The 19,183-nt window shown below is 37.3% G+C and overlaps 1 protein-coding gene across 1 annotated transcript in view; it reads left to right on the top strand.

Annotated features, from left to right (window-relative positions):
* Nucleotides 1-19,183, top strand: part of SCFD1 (sec1 family domain containing 1) — a 110,140-nt gene that overhangs the window by 33,367 nt on the left and 57,590 nt on the right. The window contains exons 11-13 of the mRNA XM_052659393.1: nucleotides 14,633-14,772; nucleotides 17,720-17,810; nucleotides 18,425-18,498. Coding sequence (XP_052515353.1) covers nucleotides 14,633-14,772; nucleotides 17,720-17,810; nucleotides 18,425-18,498 — 305 coding nt within the window. The remainder of the gene's footprint in view (nucleotides 1-14,632; nucleotides 14,773-17,719; nucleotides 17,811-18,424; nucleotides 18,499-19,183) is intronic.

Consider the following 19,183-nt stretch of genomic DNA (forward strand, 5'->3'; position numbering starts at 1 on the left):
GGGTCCTTTCAAATGAGTCCGTTCTTCACATCAGGTGGCCAGATATTGGAGTTTCAACTTCAACATCAGTTCTTCCAATGAATATTCAGGACTCATTTCCTTTAGGATGAACTGGTTGGATCTCCTTGCAGTCCAGGAGACTCTCCAAGAGTCTTCTCCAACACAACAGTTCAAAAGCATCAATTCTTCAGTGCTCAGCTTTCTTTATAGTCCAACTCTCAAATCCATACATGACCACAGGAAAAACCATAGCTTTGACTAGATGGACCTCTGTTGGCAAAGTAATGTCTCTGCTTTTGAATATGCTGTCTAGGTTGGTTATAACTTTTCTTCCAAGGAGTAAGCGTCTTAATTTCATGGCTGCAGTCACCATCTGCAGTGATTTTGGAGCTCAAAAAGATAAAGTCTGTCACTGTTTCCACTGTTTCCTCATCTATTTGTTATGAAGTGATGGGACCGGATGCCATGATCTTCGTTTTCTGAATTTTGAGTTTCAAGCCAACTTTTTCACTCTCCTCTTTCACTTTCATCAAGAGGCTCTTTAGTTCTTTGCTTTCTGCCATAAGAGTGGTGTCATCTGCATATCTGAGGTTATTGATATTTCTCCCAGCAATCTTGATTCCACCTTGTGCTTCTTCCAGCCCAGCGTTTCTCATGATGTACTCTGCATATAAGTTAAATAAGCAGGGTGACAATATACAGCCTTGATGTACTCCTCTTCCTATTTGGAACCAGTCTGTTGTTCCATGTCCAGTTCTAACTGTTGCTTCCTGACCTGCATACAGATTTCTCAGGAGACAGGTCAGGTGGTCTGGTATTCCCATCTCTTCAAGAATTTTCCACAGTTTGTTGTGATCCACACAGTCAAAAACTTTGGCATAGTCAGTTAAGCAGAAGTAGCTATTTTTCTGGAACTCCCTTGCTTTTTTGATGATCCAGTGAATGTTGGCAACTTGATTTCTGGTTCCTCTGCCTTTTCTAAATCCAGCTTGAACATCTGGAAGTTCTCAATTCATGTACTTGTTGAAGCCTGACTTGGAGAATTTTGAGCATTACTTTGCTGGTGTGTGAGATGAGTGCAGTTGTGTGGTAGTTTGAGCATTCTTTGGCATTGCCTTTCTTTGGGATTAGAATGAAATCTTTGGCATTGCCTTTCTTTGGGATTAGAATGAAAAGTGACCTTTTCCAGTCCTGTGGGCACTGCTGAGTTTTCCAAATTTGCTGGCGTATTGAGTGCAGCACTTTCACAGCATCATCTTTCAGGATTTGAAATAGCTCAACTGGAATTCCATTCCATCATCTCCACTAACTTTGTTCATAGTGATGCTTCCTAAGGCCCACTTGGCTTCGCATTCCGGGATGTCTGGCTTTAGGTTGGTGATCACACCATCATGATTATCTGGGTCGTGAAGATCTTTTTGTATAGTTCTTCTGTGTATTCTTGCCACCTCTTCTTAATATCTTCTGCTTCTGTTAGGTCCATACCATTTCCGTCCTTTATTGTGCCCGTCTTTCCATGAAATATTCCCTTGGTATCTAATTTTCTTGAAGAGATCTCTAGACTTTCCCATTCTGTTGTTTTCCTCTATTTCTTTGCATTGATCACTCTTAAATGTAGAGTAATAGAATTGACTGATGAATTGTATGTGAGATGTGAGAGAGAAGAGCCAAAGATGACGCCAAAGTTTTGGTCGTGAATGAACACTATTGAGATGGGAAAGATGTAGAAGAAGCAGTTTTGGGGGGGAAGATCAGAGGTTGAGTTTTGGATATATTAAATGTGAGATACTTATTAAAATACTGAAATATAGCTAATATCATTAGGTAGGTAGTTGATATTAGCTATACTTCAGTATAGGAGTCTAAAGTTAAGGAGAAACGTCTAGAGAAGTAAATTTAGAAGTAGTTCATATATAAGTGGCATTTAAAACCAGGAGATAAGATGGGATCACCAAGGGAATGAATATAGATAGAGAAGAGCGAAGAGGTCTAAGAACTGATCTCTGAGGCTTTTCAACATCTAGAGATGGGAGTGGTGAATAGGATTTTAATGATTTTATCTATTTATATATTTTGGCTGGGCTAGGTCGTCATTTTTGCATCTTTTCTTTAGTTTTGACAAGTAGGGGCTACTCTCTGGTTGTGGTGCATGGGCCTCTTGTTGCTGGGCATGGGCTCTGAGGCATGCAGGCATCAGGAGTTGTGGCTCAAGGGCTCAGTAGTTGCTGTCCCTGCCTCCGGAGCAGAGGCTCAACAGTTGTGGTGCTCCAGCATAGTTGCTCCATGGCGTGTGGGATCTTCCCAGACCCGAGACTGAACTTGTGTTTCCTGCATTAGCAGGAGTGTTCTTTACCAGTGAGTCATCAGGAAAGCCCCCAGAAAGATTTTTAAATGAGAAGAAGTACAGCATGTTTGGAGAAGGCAATGGCACCCTACTCCAGTACTCTTGCCTGGAAAATTCCATGGACAGAGGAGCCTGGTAGGCTGCAGTCCATGGGGTCGCCAAGAGTGGGACACAACTGAGTGACTTCACTTTCACTTTTCACTTTCATGCATTGGAGAAGGAAATGGCAAACCACTCCGGTGTGCTTGCCTGGAGAATCCCAGGGACGGGGGAGCCTGGTGGGCTCCTGTCTATGGGGTCGCACAGTCGGAGACGACTGAAGTGACTTAGCAGCAGCAGCAGCACAGCATGTTTATTTATGTATTCCTCATTGGTGATTGATAGAAAAGTAGATTGTAGAGATAAGAGTGTCCCATAGGTCTGAAGGAGGCCATTAGTGACCAGAACAACTACAGACCAGAGTTTCCTAGCGTTGACATTTATTGACATTTGGGACCTGATAATTCTTTGTTGTAGGGGGCTTTCGTATGCTTTGTAGGATGTTTAGCAGCATCCCTGACCTCTACCCTCTAGATACCAATAGCAGCCCTTAGTTCTGACAACCATTGTCACATATACCCAGAGGCCAAAGAAGGGCAGAATTGTTTCTTAAGAACTCCTGTTACAGGCTGATGATGGGGGCTTCAGAGCTGGAGTTGTTTTAGGGAAGAGGACAAGTGAAGAGTCTGGGAGTAACAAGGAAGACACCCAGCCCGATCCTGAGTCCAGTAGTATGAGACGTGTGACAAGTAAAAAAGAAGGTGATTGCTATCTGAGAAGGCTACAGGGGATTGCCAGTTGTAGTTCAACTAGAGCAAGAAGGTACAATGGACGTTGAGAATATATGTTCAGAATAGGAGACTTTGCTGATGACTGGGTACAAGTTCTAGAGGGTAGACAGAATGGTTTCAGGAATCCAGTAAGAATGAGAGATGGGATCTGGAAGGGGATAATATAAAGACCCAAATGGATTTGATGGACATGATGAGGTAGTTTTGATAGTCTCAAATTAGCTTTAATTGGTGGGACCCTGACTGTTGGGTGGGAGCAAGGGTCTTAGAGCATATAGTTCAGAGGTCACATATTCACTCCTGCCACTGGTGTGTGGAGGCTGTATAGAGCATTGAGATACTGGGATCCTTTCTAATACCTGAACTTGAAGCGTTCCTGGAGGAAATGAAAGTATGTGCTGCTCTGAGTGAAGGAAATAAAATGTGTGTGTAGAGGTAATTGCAGTGTAAAGGAATAAGCTGAGTCCCCACTGTCAGTAGAAAACTTGAGAAACACAAGTTACAGCAGACATTCCCCCAAACTAGGCAAGGTGTATACTGGTTTTGAGATTTTTTTTGCTGTTCTAGAGTGAAATGCGAATAATAAGGAATATGAAATGAGTTTTTCGGACTGAACTTTATACTAGTTTTTTTTAATGCTTTACATTTTATTACCCTTGTAATCCTTATGAGATAGAATATACTGTTAATAATTTTTATTTTCTACTCTTTGAGGTTAAAATATACTTTAAAAATACAAGATGGTAGAAGTATACGATAGGGACTTGGGGGGTTGTTCTGATCTTCACAGAATAAAAAGTTGGAAACCATGTATTTCCAGTCAGTTCAATTCAACAAATACTATGTGCCTCCTCTGTACCAGACACTGTGCTGGTCCCTGGGGTTTAAGGAAAACCAAGCAGGCATGATCCCTGCCTATGTGGAGGTTAGACTAGATGGGTTGTAAATAACCTCCATGCAGCCCATTCCAATAAAATGTATTCCTGCAGATATTTGAGTTATTGGTATTTTTCTTTTGTGTTATAAATAATAGAGAAGTGCACATCTCTAGTTAACTTTCTTTCTGAGGCTAGGTTCTCAGATTCCGTATTACCCTTTAAGGCATCTTTTCTCATAACACAAATGGTGTTATGAAAATATTCTTTGAAAAAAATCATTTATAATAACCTATACAACTTACATTGACTTAATCCTGTTCCTTAATTTTAATACAGTTTGTAGATGTGAAAAAACTACAACTGAGATAGCATAGCCAATTGTAACCAAGGCTTTTGTTATTGTTGTTGATGATGATTGTTAAAAACCACAGCTTAGGAAGCTTCCTCCAAGCTTTAACTCCTTAATAGTTATACCCTCTACCTCCACAAGATGGAGCAAGAGTTCTAGATGAGAATTTCAAGTTTAACTTGAAATTGGAACTTGCTTTTTATATTAAGTATTTTTGCCTGAAAATCCAGAACATTGGTAATATTTATGTAATTCACACAGCTTCTCTGTGTGTCAGAGGATAATTGTCATTTAATATGGGAAAGACACTCTTCTGATGAAAAACTTAGCAGTGTGCCTTTCCTTTATCAGGATATAAGAAGCAAAATAAGTAATTAGAAAGTCATGATTCCTTTTTGTTATGTCTTGGTTGCAGTGACTGTGGTTTTCATTGTTGAACTGCAGTGAGTAGTTTTAGGCAAATGTAATGGGCTTCATTTCATCACAGTGTCTTGTCTTTTAGTTGGTCTTTGTTTTTTTTTCAAATCTTGGGTGCCGTGTTTTCGAACCCTTGGCCCTCCACTACTGACTCATTAGATCAGAATTTATACTAATATACATAAGGACTTTAATAAAGTTCATTTTGTACGTACCACTCAAGAAAAGGAAGTCATTTCCAAGTTCAGTCAGTTCAGTTGCTCAGTCGTGTCCGATTCTTTGCGGCCCCATGAATCACAGCACGCCAGGCCTCCCTGTCCATCACCAACTCCCGGAGTTCACTCAGACTCGAGTCCATCGAGTCAGTGATGCCATCCAGCCATCTCATCCTCTGTCATACCCTTCTCCTCCTGCCCCCAATCCCTCCCAGCATCAGAGTCTTTTCCAGTGAGTCAAGTCTTCGCATGAGGTGGCCAAAGTACTGGGAGTTTCAGCTTTAGCATCATTCCTTCCAAAGAAATCCCAGGGCTGATCTCCTTCAGAATGGACTGGTTGGATCTCCTTGCAGTCCAAGGGCCTCTCAAGAGTCTTCTCCAACACCACACTTCAAAAGCGTCAATTCTTCGGCACTCAGCCTTCTTCACAGTCCAACTCTCACATCCATACATGACCACAGGAAAAACCATAGCCTTGACTACACGGACCTTAGTCGGCAAATAATGTCTCTGCTCTTGAACATGCTATCTAGATTGATCATAACTTTTCTTCCAAGGAGTAAGCGTCTTTTAATTTCATGGCTGCAATCACCATCTGCAGAGATTTTGGAGCCCAAAAAATAAGGTCTGACACTGTTTCCACTGTTTCCCCGCCTATTTCCCATGAAGTGATGGGACCAGATGCCATGATCTTCATTTTCTGAATGTTGAGCTTTAAGCCAACTTTTTCACTCTCCACTTTCACTTTCATCAAGAGGCTTTTTAGTTCCTCTTCACTTTCTGCCATAAGGGTGGTGTCATCTGCATATCTGAGGTTATTGATATTTCTCCCGGCAATCTTGATTCCAGCTTGTGTTTCTTCCAGTCGAGCATTTCTCATGATGTACTCTGCATAGAAGTTAAATAAGCAGGGTGACAATACACAGCCTTGACGTACTCCTTTTCCTTTTTGGAACCAGTCTGTTCTTCCATGTCCAGTTCTAACTGTTGCTTCCTCACCTGCATATGGATTTCTCAAGAGGCAGCTCAGGTGGTCTGGTATTCCCATCTCTTTCAGAATGTTCCACAGTTTACTGTGATCCACACAGTCAAAGGCTTTGGCATAGTCAATAAAGCAGAAATAGATGTTTTTGCGGAACTTTCTTGCTTTTCCCATGATCCAGCGGATGTTGGCAATTTGATCTCTGGTTCCTCTGCCTTTTCAGTATTCTTGCCTTGAGAACCCCATGAACAGTATGAAAAGGCAAAATGATAGGATACTGAAAGAGGAACTCCCCAGGTCAGTAGGTGCCCAACATGCTACTGGAGATCAGTGGAGAAATAACTCCAGAAAGAATGAAGGGATGGAGCCAAAGCAAAAACAATACCCAGTTGTGGATGTGACTGGTGATAGAAGCAAGGTCTGATGCTGTAAAGAGCAATATTGCATAGGAACCTGGAATGTCAGGTCCATGAATCAAGGCAAATTGGAAGTGGTCAAACAAGAGATGGCAAGAGTGAACGTCGACGTTTCCAAGTTAATATAGAATAAAAGGGTATTAGAAAAACATTTTGTAACAACTCATTTTCTTTTTTTTAATATAAATGTATTTATTTTAATTGGAAGCTAATTACAATATTGTAGTGGTTTTGCCATACATTGACATGAATCCGCCACAGGTGTACATGTGTTCCCCATCCTGAACCACCCCCCCACCGCCCTCCCCATCCCATCCCTCTGAGTCATCCCAGTGCATCAGCCCTGAACACCCTGTCTCATGCATTGAACCTGGACTGGTGATTCGTTTCACATATGATAATATACATGTTTCAATGCCATTCTCCCAAATCATCCCAACCTCGCCCTCTCCCACAGAGTCCAAAAGACTGTTCTATACATCTGTGTCTCTTTTGCTGTCTCGCATACAGGTTATCATTACCATCTTTCTAAATTCCATATATATGTGTTAGTATACTGTGTTGGTGTTTTTCTTTCTGGCTTACTTCACTCTGTATAATAGGCTCCAGTTTCATCCACCTCATTAGAACTGATTCAAATGTATTCTTTTTAATGGCTGAGTAATATTCCATTGTGTATATGTACCACAGCTTTCTTATCCATTTGTCTGCTGATGGACATCTAGGTTGCTTCCATGTCCTGGCTATTATAAACAGTGCTGCAGTGAACATTGGGGTACACGTGTCTCTTTCAATTCTGGTTTCCTCGGTGTGTATTCCCAGTAGTGGGATTGCTGGATCATATGGCACTTCTATTTCCAGGTTTTTAAGGAATCTCCACCCCGTTCTCCATAGTGGCTGTACTAGTTTGCATTCCCACCAACGGTGTAAGAGGGTTCCCTTTTCTCCACACCCTCTCCAGCATTTATTGCTTGTAGACTTTGGGATAGCAGCCGTTCTGACTGGCATGAAATGGTACCTCATTGTGGTTTTGATTTGCATTTCTGTGATAATGAGTGATGTTGAGCATCTTTTCATGTGTTTGTTAGCCATCTGTATGTCTTCTTTGGAGAAATGTCTGTTTAGTTCTTTGGCCCATTTTTTGATTGGGTCGTTTATTGTTCTGAAATTGAGCTGCAGGAGTTGCTTGTATATTTTTGAGATTAATTCTTTGTCAGTTGCTTCATTTGCTATTATTTTCTCCCATTCTGAAGGCTGTCTTTTCTCCTTGCTTATAGTTTCCTTTGTTGTGCAAAAGCTTTTAAGTTTAATTAGGTCCCATTTGTTTGTTTTTGCTTTTATTTCCAGTACTCTGGGAGGTAGGTCATAGAGGATCCTGCTGTGATTTATGTCGGAGAGTGTTTTGTCTATGTTTTCTTCTAGGAGCTTTATAGTTTCTGGTGTTACGTTTAGATCTTTAATCCATTTTGAGTTTATTTTTGTGTATGGTGTTAGAAAGTGATGTAGTTTCATTCTTTTACAAGTGGTTGACCAGTTTTCCCAGCACCACTTGTTAAAGAGACTGTCTTTTCTCCACTGTAAATTCTTGCCTCCTTTGTCAAAGATAAGGTGTCCATAGGTGCATGGATTTATCTCTGGGCTTTTATTTTGTTCCATTGATCTATATTTCTGTCTTTGTGCCAGTACCATACTGTCTTGATGACTGTGGCTTTGTAGTAGAGCCTGAAGTCAGAGAGGTTGATTCGTCCAGTTCCATTCTTCTTTCTCAAGATTGCTTTGGCTATTCGAGGTTTTTTGTATTTCCATACAGATTGTGAAATTATTTGTTCTAGTTCTGTGAAAATACCGTTGATAGCTTGATAGGGATTGCATTCAATCTATAGATTGCTTTGGGTATTGTACTCATTTTCACTATATTGATTCTTCTAATCCGTGTACATGGTATATTTCTCCATCTATTTGTGTCCTCTTTGATTTCTTTCACCAGTGTTTTATAGTTTTCTATATATAGGTCTTTTGTTTCTTTAGGTAGATATTCCTAGGTATTTTATTCTTTTTGTTGCAATGGTGAATGAAATTATTTCCTTAATTTCTCTTTCTGTTTTCTCATTGTTAGTGTATAGGAATGCAAGGGATTTCTGTGTGTTGATTTTATATCCTGCAACTTTGCTATATTCATTGATTAGCTCTAGTAATTTTCTGGTGGAGTCTTTAGGGCTTTCTATGTGGAGGATCATGTCATCTGCAAACAGTGAGAGTTTTACTTCTTCTTTTCCAATCTGGATTCCTTTTATTTCTTTTTCTGCTCTAATTGCTGAGGCCAAAACTTCCAGAACTATGTTGAGTAGTAGTGGTGAGAGTGGGCACCCTTGTCTTGTTCCCGACTTTAGGGGAAATGCTTTCAATTGTTCACCATTGAGGATAATGTTTGCTGTGGGTTTGTCATATATAGCTTTTATTATGTTGAGGTATGTTCCTTCTATTCCTGATTCCTGGAGGGTTTTTATCATAAATGATTGTTGAATTTTGTCAAAGGCTTTCTCTGCATCTGTTGAGATAATCATATGGTTTTTATCTTTCAGTTTGTTAATGTGGTGTATTACATTGATTGATTTGCAGATATTGAAGAATCTTTGCATTCCTGGGATAAAGCCCACTTGGTCATGATGTATGATCCTTTTAATATGTTGGTGGATTCTGATTGCTAGAATTTTGTTAAGGGTTTTTGCATCTATGTTCATCAGTGATATTGGCCTGTAGTTATCTTTTTTTGTGGCATCTTTGTCTGATTTTGGTATTAGGGTGATGGTGGCCTCATAGAATGAATTTGGAAGTTTACCTTCCTCTGCAATTTTCTGGAAGAGTTTGAGTAGGATAGTGTTAGCTCTTCTCTTAAATTTTTGGTAGAATTCATCTGTGAAGCCGTCTGGTCCTGAGCTTTTGTTTGCTGGAAGGTTTCTGATTACAGTTTTGATTTCTGTGCTTGTGATGGGTCTGTTAAGATTTTCTGTTTCTCCCTGGTTCAGTTTCGGAAAGTTGTACTTTTCCAAGAATTTGTCCATTTCTTTCCAAGTTGTCCATTTTATTGGCATATAGTTGCTAATAGTAGTCTCTTACGATCCTTTGTATTTCTGTGTTGTCTGTTGTGATCTCTCCATTTTCATTTCTAATTTTGTTGATTTGATTCTTCTCCCTTTTTTTCTTGATGAGTCTGGCTAATGGTTTGTCAATTGTATTTATCTTCTCAAAGAACCAGCTTTTGGCTTTGTTAATTTTTGCTATGGTCTCTTTTGTTTCTTTTACATTTATTTCTGCCCTAATTTTTAAGATTTCTTTCCTTCTACTAACCTTGGAGTTGTTCATTTCTTCCTTTTCAAGTTGCTTTAGGTGTAGAGTTAGGTTATTTATTTGACTTTTTTCTTGTTTCTTGCGGTAAGCCTGTATTGCTATGAACCTTCCCCTTAGTACTGCTTTTACAGTGTCGCATAGGTTTGGGGATGTTGTGTTTTCATTTTCATTCATTTCTATGCATGTTTTTATTTCTTTTTTGATTTCTTCTGTGATTTGTTGGTTATTCAGCACCATGTTGTCAGCCTCCATTTGGAATTTTTAATAGTTTTTCTTCTGTAATTGACATCTAATCTTACTGCATTGTGGTCAGAAAAGATGCTTGGAATGATTTCAGTTATTTTGAATTTACCAAGGCTAGATTTATGGCCCAGGATGTGATCTATCCTGGAGCGGATTCCATGTACACTTGAGAAAAAGGTGAAATTCATTGTTTTGGGGTGAAATGTCCTATAGATATCCGTTAGGTCTAACTGGTCTATGGTATCATTTAAAGTTTGTGTTTCCTTGTTAATTTTCTGTTTAGTTGATCCATCCATAGGTGTGAGTGGGGTATTAAAGTCTCCCACTATTATTGTGTTCTTGTTAATTTCCCCTTTCATACTTGTTAGCATTTGTCTTACATACTGTGATGCTTCTGTGTTGGTATTTATAATTGTTATATCTTCTTCTTGGATTGATCCTTTGATCATTATGTAGTGTCCTTCTTTGTCTCTTTTCCCAGCCTTTATTTTAAAGTCTGTTTTATCTGATATGAGTATTGCTACTCCTGCTTTCTTTTGGTCTCTATTTGCATGGAATATCTTTTTCCAGCCCTTCACTTTCAGTCTGTATGTGTCCCTTGTTTTGAGGTGGGTCTCTTGTAGACAACTTATATAGGGGTCTTGTTTTTGTATTCATTCAGCCAGTCATTGTCTTTTGGTTGGGGCATCCAACCCATTTACATTTAAGGTAATTATTGATAAGTATGATCCCATTGCCATTTACTTTGTTGTTTTGGGTTCGAGTTTATACACCCTTTCTGTGTTTCCTGTCTAGAGAAGATCCTTTAGCATTTGTTAGAGAGCTGGTTTGGTGGTGCTGAATTCTCTCAGCTTTTGCTTGTCTGTAAGGCTTTTGATTTCTCCTTCATATTTGAATGAGATCCTTGCTGGGTACAGTAATCTGGGCTGTAGCTTTTTTTCTTTCATCACTTTAAGTATGTCCTACCATTCCCTTCTGGCCTGATGGGTTTCTATTGAAAGATCAGCTGTTATCCTTATGGGAATCCCCTTGTATGTTATTTGTTGTTTTTCCCTTGCTGCTTTTAATATTTGTTCTTTGTGTTTGATCTTTGCTAATTTAATTAATATGTGTCTTGGGGTGTTTTGCCTTGGGTTTATCCTGTTTGGGACTCTCTGGGTTTCTTGGACTTGGGTGACAATGTCCTTCCCCATTATAGGGAAGTTTTCAACTATTATCTCCTCAAGTATTTTCCCATGGTCTTTCTTTTTGTCTTCTTCTTCTGGGACTCCTATGATTTGAATGTTGGGGTGTTTAACATTGTCCCAGAGGTCTCTGAGGTTGTCCTCATTTCTTTTAATTCTTTTTTTTTCCTTTCTGCTTCATTTATTTCCACCCTTCTATCTTACACCTCACTTATTGTATCTTTTGCCTCCGTTATTCTACTGTTGGTTCCCTCCAGAGTGTTTTTGATCTCATTTATTACATTATTCATTATATATTGACTCTTTTTTATTTTTTCTAGGTCCCTGTTAAACCTTTCTTGCATCTTCCGAATCCTTGTCTCCAGGCTATTTATCTGTAACTCCATTTTGTTTTCAAGATTTTGGATCATTTTCACTATCATTATTCGGAATTCTGTATCAGGTAGATTCCCTATCTCCTCCTCTTTTGTTTGGTTTGGTGAGAATTTATCCTGTTCCTTTACCTGCTAAGTATTTCTCTGTCTTTTCACCTTGTTTAGATTGCTGTGTTTGGGGTGGCCTTTCTGTGTTGTGGCAGTTTGTGGTTCCTCTTTATTGTGGAGGTTCCTTGCTGTGGGTGGAGTTGGATGGGTGGCTTGTCAAGGTTTCCTGGTTAGGGAAGCTTGTGTCAGTGTTCTGGTGGGTGGAGCTGGATTTCTTCTCTCTGGAAAGCAATGAAGTGTCCAGTAGTGAGTTTTGAGATGTCTGTGGGTTTGGTGTGACTTTGGGCAGCCTGTATATTGAAGCTCAGGGCTATGTTCCTGTGTTGCTGGAGAATTTGTGTGGTGTGCCTTGCTCTGGAACTTGTTCGCCCTTGGGTCGTGCTTGGTTTCAGTGTAGGTATGGAGGCTTTTGATGAGCTCCTATTGATTAATGTTCCCTGGAGTCAGGAGTTCTCTGGTGTTCACAGGTTTTGGACTTAAGCCTCCTGCCTCTGGTTTTCAGTCTTATTCTTACAGTAGCCTCAAGACTTCTCCATCTCCTTTCAAAGACAATAGGCTGCCTTTCTGGGTGCCTGATGTCCTCTGCCAGCATTCAGAAGTTGTTTTGTGGAATTTGCTCAGCGTTCAAATGTTCTTTCCATGAATTTTGGGGGGAGAAAGTGGTCTCCCTGTCCTATTCCTCCACCATCTTAGGACCGCCCCCTCCCCACTCATTTTCTTAAGCTTCATGACGTTTCTGCGTTTGCTTGATAATATCTTTGTGGGGTAAAATTTGACTTTATTTCTCTTTTCTCCAGTATGTCCTATAAACTGATAGATCTAGACACTTAATTCCTCGCCAAAATAAAAGTTCCTTTTACTTTGCTTGGCTTTTCTTCTCATGTGGATATAATTCTCAGCTCTTCGTAAATAGGTGTTACATATATTACCCAAACGTAATTTTTTAATATTGGCTCTGTCTATTTCTCTTGGACTGCTTTAGCTTGTGAAAGAAAAAGAAGACCACTGAATACTTATCTGTGTTTTTAGCACTTCCCAGTAGAATTTCTTTCCTTGCTTTTTTTTTCCCCCAATGAGATTTATTTCTGTCCACTGATTTGGCATACCATTGTCCAGTCTTCTAAGTCAGGAAAATATGAATATCAGTAGAAATAGATTAGACTCTGCCATGTTAAAACTAATTCTGTTGTCTTTTATTTGTGTATAAATGTTCAGTTTCTTTAACATGATTGAGTACAGCATAGAATATTCTGATTTCCCAATTTTCAAGGCTAAAATTACTTTTCCTTATTTGCCTGGCTATTATTGCAAACACGTGGGAATGTTCTGCCACTTTTATTTCTCAAAACTCTTAACTTCTTTTATTCTTTTAGCATTTTGTGTTTTAAGTATTCCATCAATACTTTGGTGTAATAATATGCTCTCCTATTTTTAGAGCACTAATTTTGCTAACAGATTACTTTGATTTTGAATGCACTGTGTCATCCCCATGGAAATAGTACTTCACTAGAAATTCTAGTTCATAAAGCTTAGCTCTTCCGAAATGTTTCTCTTCTTCATTATCTTTGTTTTGTTACATAACTTTTAAAAACAAAGGATCTTCTCAGTTGTAGCTGTTAACATCTATTTATTGTGCTGCTTCCTATATGAATGATTTGTTGTGCAAAGGTGAGGTTAATATATGGATTGAGAAAAGGAATTAAATAGGGTTATGTTTATCCTATGATAATTTAAAGAGTCTATAGGAAAGGCATAATACTAACAATATAGTATACTCTTCTTTGTCAGTAGACTTATTACTTACTCTACCAGCAGTTAGACATCTACATATTTCACACTCTGGTGTTTTGTGTAATGGGGAAAATGCTAGGAAGTAAGCTACTATAAAAAATTTATTCATGAAAGTTATAAGGTATGGTCTAAGGATATAAACACAGTATTAATGACCTTTTTCTATCAATAGGAAATTAAATTGTATTGACTACAGTCAATTTGCTAAGACCTAGAAGCTTAATCATTAAGCACATATCTTAGAATTAAGATGATTTTATCACAGTCATGGTAGATAGTTTCTCCATATGAATTCTTTTGCTTATCATTCATTTACTCACTTATTGATGTCCATGTTTTCCCTAGTTCAGTATTCCTCAGAATAGAGTTGAACCATAAAACATTGCTATTACATGAAGGAACTAAAAAGATAACTTCATTAATTTTGTATGTTTGTTTTTTGAGAAGGGGGGAAGGGAATCAAACCTCAAGTAAGTAAAATTATGTGTACACAGGAAAGCTTAGCAACCACTAGTCTGACTGGCTCTTAGAATTTATGTGAAAGGGAATGCTATTATTATTGGAACTTCTGTTATAATTTTTTTTTGAATGCAGTTCATCAAGTAACAGATCAGGCTATTAATATCCTGTAAGAGCTTAAAAATTATATTTAAGATTATGTTTGTTGTTGGAAACAATTCAGCATCAAGAGACCGGATCAAATAAATAGAGTCAAATATTCAACTACTATGTAGACATGATAAAAATAAGATAGATGTATATATTCAGAGAAGAGCTCTAAATACATTATTAATTGAGAAAAGTGAAATACTAAGTATATAAATATAATCTCATTCTTTACAACTTAAGGGATATTTGTTTACTGACATATGCAGAAATATTTTGCTAGTAGGATACACAAGAACCTTAACATGGTTTTATGTATTTTTTGAATTGTAATGATATGCATCTACTGCTTAATTAAAATACGTAAACAATTAAAAGTACCTTTTTGTAGTAAAACATTGGAAGAAGGTCTTTTAAATTTCAGAATCTGTATTTTGACCTTGGAAATAGTAGATAAGGCAGCAATAATCTGTGTTATTTTTATTGTTGTAGGAAATGTTCTTAAACTTAGAAAACTGTTACTTAAAACAGGATTACTCTTTCCTAGGATTTCCACTTGAACAGAGTTAACTTGGAAGAGTCTTCAGGAATGGAGAATTCTCCAGCTGGTGCTAGACCAAAGAGAAAAAACAAGAAGTCTTATGACTTAACTCCAGTTGATAAATTTTGGCAGAAACATAAAGGAAGGTAAATAAGAAAAACATTAATAAGTAAAAGATTCAACCCCTAAAAAAATGCAAAAATGTCACCTGACTTAATTAATTTGATCAAAAAAATCAAAACTGGTCATAATGGTTCATCTATGCAATGAATAAGAACTGTAAATTAAATAGTCTAAGGAGCTGTGTCTTTATTGCTTACTTTCCTAGTTCTTATGTTGTTTTTGTTGTTTTGTGGGGATCACTTCCCTTTAAAATATCCATTCCATATGATTTTGTAGATTTTATACATAGTCTTTAAATTTCATTTCTGTTCCAATTGACCCTCTGTAGCACTATTTCTGCCTTTTATTAAGATTGGTTTCGGTGATCGGGAAACATCAAGGTGTGATTTGCCCTTTCTATTCCTTCGGACAAACCCAATTTTAGCTATCTGTGAAGAAAATGCTTAAGCCTGAAAACCAGTTTTATTCAAAGTACATTAGGAATAATAGGTGAAAAAATTGTAGCAATTTGCCATTTGATTTATTATAGGCAGGTGTACAGATCGCATGTGTTGCTATGATCCCTTAATTGAGGGTATTTCATGAGCTCAGTAACTGCTGTGTAAGTTATCTAGTGGTATTATGGCTAGAGGAATCTTTCTAAAGAAACAGAAAAATCATTCCTCTGAGAGAAAAAGAATGTTGCTCATCAGCAATTATGGAAATACAATGTTATTTATTATAATTCGGACTGTTTGAACTGCTACGGTATATATAGTAGCATCTGTCTATCCATCTCTATATATCTGTCTCCTTGAGTCTGCTTTCTTTTTGGTCTTACTTATTTTTAAAGAGAAGTAGGGTGTAGACTTGGTTCAACATGATGGGGCTTTTTTGTGTGTTTTCTTTCTTTTTATTTACACCTTTCTCTTTTTTTTTAATTTATTAACACTGGAAGTCATATTGCTATAACAAATAGTTTTAGTGTGTCTGCAGTGAAAAGTCACTGTCTTTCCCTCTCTGACTAATGCAGTTTTGGGTACTGTCGTAATTTTCCTTATTTTAGATGGTTTTCTTCTCTTTGAAATCCCATTGTCTACATTTCCTTTTAGAATAGTAAAGTATAAGAATTTACATTATTCATCAAGGATGCAAGATATTTTAAAGTTAACTTTAAAAATCACATTCCCTAATAGATGAAAGCTTAAATGAAAACAATTTTATTCACATATGGAAATTTTGAATATTTTCCTTAGACCGTATGTTTAGGAACAATCTAAGAGCATGAACTTTGTGTAGTATGAACTTTAATTTTTTGTTCGGTAGAAATAGCCCCTACTTTGAATACCATGCAATGATAGTAATACGGGCACAGACACTGGGAGACACCACAGAGTTGAAACAAGTGACCTAAATCTCTCTAGGCTTCATTTTCCTCATCTGTAAGATGTGGGATGGTAATTCTATCTATTGTCCTATTTCAGAAGGTTGTTGTGAAGATTGACATAATATAAAGAAGTAACTTGCCCCAAATGATCCAGCTTTCATTAGTAAAAGCAGAATGAAAACCAGTTCTGGCAGATTCCAAAGTCCCTGGTCTTAACTGTCAATACTATGTATTTACCTTGCAAAACTGTGGTCAGAATTAAATGAGACAATAGAGACGGATTCTTAGCATAGTATTTGGCATATAGCAGTAGTAGTAGTAGTGGTGTTAGTCACTCAATGCTGTCTGATTGTGACCCCTCAGACTGTAGCCCGCCAGGTTCCTCTGTCCATGGGATTCTCCAGGCAAGAAGACTGGAGTGGGTAGCCATTCCCTTCTCCAGAGGATCTTCCCAACCCATGGGGTCTAACCCAGGTCTCCTGCATTGCAGGCAGATTCTTTACTGTCTGAACTACAGGGAACCTTGGCATACAGTAATCTCTCAGTAAATGCAGGCAGTGATCATTGTCTGTCAGCCCTGAGACCTAAAGGTACTAGAAATTTTAAGGATGAGCCAGAACATTTTACCTGCTCGCTGCTATCTTTTGCCAACAGACTCCTCTGGATCTCAGTTAGGGCCTGCATTTGTCATGTAAAACTGGACTGTGTTCCTCACAATCATTTCAGATTTTGTCATTTCTTTGCTGATCATTAATGAAGTGTTATCAAGTATCAGAGTGGAGGAATGGGGAAAAGTTTTTGTTTTATTGCTTGATGAGAAGTGACCATTTCTTCCTTAAAAGAGAGAAAGCTTCTGGCCTCCCCTAAGGCTGTAGATGAAAAATACTTATGTTAGGAACTATTTCATGGTCAACACATACTCATCTAGATAACATTCAGGATTAACACTGCATGACCGTTTCTACCTGAATTGCTCAATGATTGCAGATGAGTTGTATTTGAAGTCTATGGAAATTGCTGCTAAACTGAGGAGTTTAGCAGCTGTACATACTGAGAAGATATCAGGGACTGAACCAACAAAACTGGCCTACATTCTGTTTTTACCAGTGGTGGTCTACATATCAAATTTACAGATTTGAACGTTTTTTTTCACAGTTACTTATATGTAATATTTTTTGATACATGTTTGTAGTTACATGGACCCTTTGGCACTATGGGTCGTAATACTTACTTGGTCTTTGATGTACCATGGCTTCTCTTCCTTTGTTTTTCAGTCACTTCAATATCTTTTTATTTTTTCTAATAGCTAAAGGTGAAGAAAAATCGATACAGTTAGTGAAAAGAATAGAAATAAAATTTAAATTTGTTTATATATATAAGTATTATGATATACATTTTAAAGTAGTATTTAGAATGTAAATAGGTATCACAAGAAAATGTAGTTTGATTTATCCTAATGTTTTCTGCCTATGTTGTATATAAAATATATGCAAATATAAATAAGTATATTTAAAATAATCCTCATTGTATACGTTTCAAAATTCACACAAAAGTCAATCTTTTAATTTTATACTCATAATTCCTCTTCTGCAAAACTGTTTTAGTCCATTCCCAGAAGTTGCAGAATCAGTTCAGCAAGAACTAGAGTCTTACAGAGCACAGGAAGATGAGGTTAAACGACTTAAAAGCATTATGGTAAGATTCTGTTTGCTTTCTTGGAAATATAAGGGAAGCAGGAGGACATCTGGAAGGAGAAAGAGGTTAACTTTTTTCCCTTATAAAAATTCAAGACCTTCCATTGCTTTAATGACAAAAAAAAAATTGTTCTCTTAAAAGATTGTTACATAAAAGATTTTTTTAAAAAAGAAATCTTAAGTTCTGAGGAGTAGAGGGAACATTAAAAAAAACTAATACAAATTTATGATTTGAAAAAATAGATGTGAGTTTATTTTAGACATGTATGTTCCAGTGCTGCTTATTTTACTATACTTTGATCTCACTTCAAATTTCATCTCTATTTATTACTATATGTAGTGACCTGTGGCAAGTCTGTGGACCTATTTCTTTATCTGAAAATGCCAGATGCTTCCTTTTCAGTCATCCAACCATTCGTTAGATTGGTGGTGACTAGAATTTTTCTATAACTGTCAAAAATGCAGATGCTTGCTCCTTAAGAGGGGAAGATTTATTATTCTGGGTGACCTAAATCTTACTGCTGTTTATCAATGATCCTAGGAATATATTGATGAAAATCAGCGCTTTGGCTTGGGATTTCTGAGTAGTTACTGGGACCTCTTTTTCCTTCCCAGGGACTAGAAGGTGAAGATGAAGGAGCCATAAGTATGCTTTCTGACAATACTGCTAAGCTAACATCAGCTGTTAGGTAAGTAAGCAGTATATCCTCTTTGAAGTCTTTCTGTTGATATGATTTATATTGGAAGTTAAAAAATCAATAAATATTTTTCATGATAGGGAATAGTAATAGCATATACCTCTAAGTCCAAAGAGCTAATTGTATTTTTACTGTAGTCAAGCTGACTTGAGTTCCCTCCTTTATTCTTTTAATTTTTTTATTGAAGGATCACTGCTTTACAGAATTTTCTTGTTTTCTGCCAGTTACCAACATAAATCCTTTATATAGCAGATCATTTGTTTCTTTTACTAGTTAGAATTGTGTAATGGGAGTAATTTTGTCATTGAGATAGTATTGATGATAAGGTAAGGTGAGTTATTGTTAATTTTATCATTGCTACTGTTACTGTGTCAGATAAAGTTTAAGCAGTATCTTTTGGATACTTTAAATACCATCAAGGAGAGAAAGTTCCATGTTTTAGAAATACAGGTAAAATTTTCCCATTAATCTGATTTTATTCTAAACCTCCACGTTTTGGAATTAGAAAGTGAAATGATAGAATGATGATAATTGGGAGGCAGATTATTTTAAAATAAGAAGCATTTCAACTGTATTAAAGTGGTAAATATTGTATATGTTCAAGCCTAGAGATTAAGTTCAGTTGATAGTTTAACATGTAATTTTGGCCCTGTTTTACTATTCCAAGTTTCCTCAG

This window comes from Budorcas taxicolor, chromosome 21 (genome assembly GCF_023091745.1).
Source record: "Budorcas taxicolor isolate Tak-1 chromosome 21, Takin1.1, whole genome shotgun sequence".
NCBI lineage: Eukaryota > Metazoa > Chordata > Mammalia > Artiodactyla > Bovidae > Budorcas > Budorcas taxicolor.